The following is a 6,145-nucleotide window of genomic DNA, read 5'->3' on the forward strand; positions in this document are numbered from 1 at the left end:
GTCAATTTGACTGGCCTAAAACAGGATCCATTCCTAGTTGGCTAGTCAAAGTTTCCGCATGTTTTATTGTATGATTTTTATGTAAAATAAATTTATTATTATTATTATTATTAATGTTTTTAATGCCTTATTTTTAGTTCTTCGGGGAGATTATTAAAAAAATAATCCATTTGTAAATATAATTACTGTGCATCTGCTGCGTAGAAAATAAGGACGATACTATGCATAATAATTATAATTGATAATTAAATATATATTTTAACTTAATTAATTTTGATTGTTATACGTAATATTAAGTCTTTTTTATAGATATATTCATTTTCGGAACTTCGAATATGTTGAACAATGTCGTTGATGGGAATGTAGGTGTATGTGATTGTAATTCGAAATGCATTTTGACCTTCTTATTTGATACCGAACCGATTTTACCCAACATACGACATTTGAACATTTTCAGACGAAAAAAATTCACTAGAACGTACGTTTTTAGTAATACTAATCTGATGTTCGTAGCATGGAAAAATCGGTTCGGTGTCATAAATAGTAGATTAAAGATAAATAAACCGAAAGCTAAATAAATAAATTCGATAGAATTCAGCAAAGAATTATCAAATTAAAAATAGAAATAATTTTAAAACTTACTTATTGTTCGACCTCATTCCTGTATAATATAATACCTACAAAGCTACTACACCGGTAAGTTGTAAGTTTTCAATGCCATTTCAAGGTGTTAATGATTATTATTTTTGCTAACAATTAACACAAGTGGTCTAATTCATTGATTTGTTGACAGATACGTGATCAAGGCCATCGTCTATGAAGTGGGCATCCTGACAGATGTAGGAGAAAACGACACCTCTGAGAATGCCAAGTTAGTTGTCAATTTCCTAAATCTTCCACTTGTCTGCCAACTCCACCCTCGTCTTCTTTTCTTATCAGTGCCTAATATTAAGTGTTTCCACTGAGCAAACATTGAAACGAATATTCCAAACGAGTTTCATTTTATTTAGTTATAAATAGTAGTTATACATTCATATTTTACAGTATTAGTATTGATTATATCATTGACCAATAAAATAACGACATCAAAAATGAAGACCATTTTAAAATAAGAAAAATACATAACAATAATATTAGCAGTTCTGATAAAATGCAACTACGATACAATAAGAGTTTTTGGAATATTTAAAAGTTTTAATTTAAACATGGAGTGGGGTTTCAATAATGACAATGAGATAATAATAAATTAACAGTTGCCCTAGCATCCAAGAAATCTTCACTACTAATAAAAATATAAATCTCCGTGGACGCTCAAAAAAAATTACCAAAACGCCTTTTGCATCTAATCCTAGAAAACACTTCCTTGCAAATAGAGTAGTGGATGCTTGGAACAAACTCCCACAACATGTTATCGATGCAACAAATATAAATCAATTTAAAGCTCTATTGGATTCACATTTGGAGAGAAGAAAGGACTTAGTTCAAACTTAAAACAACTCAATTACTGTCAAACTTGTTGTGAAATCAAATATGAGCGCATCAGCAGAATGCTGCCTGCTCATTGCATAGAATAATAATAATAATAATTGTTGCATGTACATTGTTTTATGACCAAGAAAGAATTTCGATATTTGAAAATTTTTAATCAATTTTCACGGAATTTTGGATTATTTTCATGCAAAATAGTAACATTTTTTTGTATTATTTCACACGCCATGCTAGAGCTTACTGTGGCCCCACGTATAGGCTCACAACACTCTATCGGTATTTGTCTTCAGTGATTGAAGTAAACAGCCTAATGTCCCTATCTTAACCCGACTCATACCGCTGCCCAACCGGGCGGTTATGTAGTTCCCCTCTCTTCACCCTTTGCAACCAGCGACGCTCTTGCGAGATTAATTAGTTAGTTCTTCTAAACTACGATTTTTTTATAGGATTTTCACTATAATTTAAAGAACTGCATCCGGAAGGTTTATATATATTTATGGAAAGTGGGAAAAAGTCGATATTTATCCTAGAATTCACAACTTTAAAACTTTTCTCCAAATCATTTATAACCCTTAGACTCTTGCCTTAACAAATAAATAACTGGTAGTCCATATCATTATTTGTCTTTATTTTATTTATTTATTGGCCAACAGAATACATCACATAATTTTAACAGTAATTTACATTTATACATGGTTATAATGATGTTTCTAATTATAGGTGAGCACAACATTCATCTCAATATTATTTGTGTAATAGTAATTGGTTAGTTACAGTAATAATAAATTTAATTATAAGAGTGTATATAAAAATAAGGAGGATCGAAATCAATTATTAGGAAGAAACTTACATACTTATTAATATATTATACATATATATATATATACATGCACACATCTAAATACACATATAAATACACATACATACATATATACGCACATACATAGATGCGTGCATACACATTTAAATACAAACACACTCATAAGTGTGTACACTGTACGCATATTGTATGCAAACATATATACACATATGCACGCATGAATCATATATAGTGGAGCTAATGCATAAGTAGTCTTGTTAAATGACATCATTAACAAAGCCAATAAAATGCTGGGATTTATAATTCGCATAGCAAAACCCTTCCACAACATAAACACTCTATATTCCCTTTACACCTCATATATTCGTCCGCACCTGGAACACTGTACACCGATCTGGACTCCTTTATACCAAGCCCATATCGAAAGAATAGAAAGAATTCAAAAAAAAAATTTTAAACACATAAATTATAAACTAAACTTACACTTCTCAAATTATACCGAATCCATTAAATTTCATAATTTTAACTCCCTCCAAACACGACGTCTAATTTTTGATCAAAACCTATTATTTAAAATCCTAAATAATGGTCTGGACTCACCAGAACTTACCAATTTAATAAATTTTCATATTCCGTCTAGATCAACCCGACAATCTGATTTATTTTATCTACCCTCGTGTAGAACAAACATTCGAAAAAATTCCCCAATTCCTCGTATATGTGCACAATATAACAAAAAATTTTACAGCATTGACATTTTTGGTAATAACCTAAAGAAATATCGATATGAAGTAATGCGTACGATCGATTATTAATATGAGAGTATGGAATGTATCGGCAGCATCTCCTATCCTCTTCCTATTTTCCTCTTCCTCTCCCCTTCCTTTAACACCAAATTAATTTTAAGATACTAAAACTTCATTTCTAATGCACTTTAACATAAGAAACTTCTGTGGCTTGACTTCAATTAACTTGTATATTTATATCTATCACTGCATATTATTTAAAAGCTGTTTGTTTCTTACAAAATAAATAAATAATAATAATAAAAACAACCCTAAAATTGGGTTGAGTTTAACTAATGATAGGTAATTAATACACATGGTGTAACAGCATGTACCCGAAGGATTATAACCAACGATTCGTGAGCATATTTGGAGTTGTACATATCATTTTGCTGCCGATTGATATTTTTTTCAATTAAAAACAACATCACATTTCGCAACTGAGTGGTCGGGTACAGCCTAGCGGGTCGCTTGATACGCACTCCGTCTCGTTCCAGCAGCATTGTAACAGAAGAGAGAGAGCGTGATCACATGATCCCGTCGGGTACCTAGCAGTGCGATCAGTAGCGACGTGTGATATAAAAATATATTTTTTTTCTTTTAATTGAAAATAAATGTCATCAGACAGCAAAATGACATCTACGTTTTGTACCTACTCCAAATATTATCAGGAATCGCTGGTTAAAATTATTCAGGTATTTGCTGTTACACCCCTGTATTTTATTTGTTAAAACCATTCAGGTATGTCCTGTTACAACCCTGTATTTTTTTTTCGAAAAAAATTTGTCACAATTTACTATTTAAAATTCGTAACATATAGAACATATTAATTTATAATATTGTTACAAAAATTCTTAGTAAATGGCATAAGAAAAAAATAGTGAAATATATGTTTTTTTTAGTATTTCTACACCAATGAAGAGAACTAGCTGGTGTAGGAGTAAAAAGTAATACCATAGACTGTGTGATAGTACAGGATTTTATAACATTATAAAACATAAATATTAAAACATTAATTGGAAATTAAGTTAACGCATTTTGTCAATGATATTACGAGTGTCAATTTTTTTAAATAATCGTACTTTTTTAATAATACCAATTCTGTTATTTTTCTTAATTCTTCGGGTGACTATTAAAATATCTTTTTCCTTAGTAAATATAATTTTTGTTGTCGAGAAAATAGCCAAATTTGGATACTATATTATTGTCTTAATGATGAATTAACTTCAAATTGTTTCAGTGTATTATCTTTGAATGTATTTAATATTAAGTCTTTTTTATAGATGTCTTCAATTTTTAGCACTTGGAATATTTTGAACAATGTTGATGAAGGGAATGTAGGTTGTTTTTTTCTAAAATTACTTTAATAATTAGTATTTGTACCACCTTTACAGGATTTACAATTTTTTCATATGCACCTCCCCATCCAATAATTCCATACTGAATTAATATAATTTTTTTAATGTATATTAATGATTGTTTGTCAGTTGTGTAAAATTTAAAACAAGTTTATTAATAAAGCCCTTGATGTATTGTGCTCTATTAGCCACGAGCAGGTGGACCTAACATTCTTCAACCCAGAAATCAACGGTTCCTTCATCAGCTTGGGAGACATCCCACTGCCGGTGCAGACCAACATCACGGGACAGGTCATTACCGGCATCGCTCCAGTGGACTTTGGCTCATTCCTCGCACAGCACGGCAACTCAACCAATTTCACAGACATCTTCTCAGGTAAGTTCAACAAAACCATGTAATAGGGATTAATTTTACACCATTGTACTCAACTATAAACTATACTGAAAGTGGTTGCCAGTTGTCACCAATAATATAATGTCCAAAGAAGTGAACCTAGCAGTCCACATCCACAATGGAGTACTGATTCCAAGCCTGATGTAAAGCAGGGAGGCATGGAACTGGCAGAGGAAAGATGAAAGTAGACTGAATGCTGTAGTGTGAAATGAGATCTCTGATGTGTACGTATAGAAACATTATATGACCGTGTTAAAAATGTGGACGTATTTAAAACAAAAACATGTCGCAATCAAGTAAATAAAGATATATGAATTTGATTGAGGCACGGATTGTCGAGACAGGGTGACCGCCTGACCGGGTAAGTCATCAATATGACAATTCAACACACCTACAAAAAGTGATGAAACGAAAACTAGGTTAAATAGGTAACTATTAAACCTAGTTTTTTTTCATCACTTTTAATGACTATATATCACTTTTTACCTATTGTCCAAAGAAGTGAACCTCGAGACAGATAGTGTGGTTATGCCTTGTCTCTGCTTACGGGGTGTGACAGTTAGTTAGTTAGGAAAAACGAGAAACTGTTTTCACACTGTTTACCGGGATGTTTTTCACTGGACTTCCTTTTCGTTCAATGAAATTAATTTGGAAAAGCAAATGTTGTTTCAGGAATAATACCATAAGCACCTTATTTTTACCATTTCATTGCCAGCGATCTTATTAAGTATGTACATACCTATCTTTCACACATTATATCATATAAGTTTGTTACTTGCCTCACTAGACATCTACATTCTAAATTACGTTCTCGTAATTTAAATATTCCTAATTTCAGGATTGCCATTTGCCGAAACTTTGGCACAGCTGATCCCCGGCGCGTCCATCCTCAGCCCGTGGGATACGCTGGAGCTCTACAACTCCACCCAGCCGGCCGTTACGGTCCCCCCACCAGAGGAGGATGTAGTCAAGCGGGACAGTGCGGAGCAACCCCCCTCCCCCAAGTCCCCCATCACCTTCTTCCCCCCGCAAAATTTCTCAATCTTCAGCTCCACTAAATCAGATGACACCAAAAATACAAGCATTTCTAAAGAATAAGCCTCAAGATATTACAGAAACCCTTGAGAACAACAGTGGCTTTGAGAATAATGAGTTTGTTGCTTTCCTCAATTAACCAAAACTACGAGCAATTCTAAAGAATAGGCCTCACAACGTTATGGAAAATCTTAACAACCGTGGCTTTGAGAATAATTGACTCGCTACTTCCCTAATTAAATTTTTATTTTACAATCTCGTTAAC

At 32.5% G+C, this 6,145-nt stretch overlaps 1 protein-coding gene across 1 annotated transcript in view; it reads left to right on the forward strand.

The window, feature by feature from the left end:
- The window catches only part of LOC149412427 (uncharacterized), a 36,462-nt gene extending 30,317 nt beyond the window's left edge, over nucleotides 1–6,145 (forward strand). The window contains exons 3-5 of the mRNA XM_089645711.1: nucleotides 794–871; nucleotides 4,640–4,827; nucleotides 5,684–6,145. Coding sequence (XP_089501837.1) covers nucleotides 794–871; nucleotides 4,640–4,827; nucleotides 5,684–5,943 — 526 coding nt within the window. The 3' untranslated portion in view covers nucleotides 5,944–6,145. The remainder of the gene's footprint in view (nucleotides 1–793; nucleotides 872–4,639; nucleotides 4,828–5,683) is intronic.

The sequence above is a fragment of the Hesperophylax consimilis genome, chromosome 23 (assembly GCF_061612785.1).
Source record: "Hesperophylax consimilis isolate HC1 chromosome 23, BYU_Hcon_1.0, whole genome shotgun sequence".
NCBI lineage: Eukaryota > Metazoa > Arthropoda > Insecta > Trichoptera > Limnephilidae > Hesperophylax > Hesperophylax consimilis.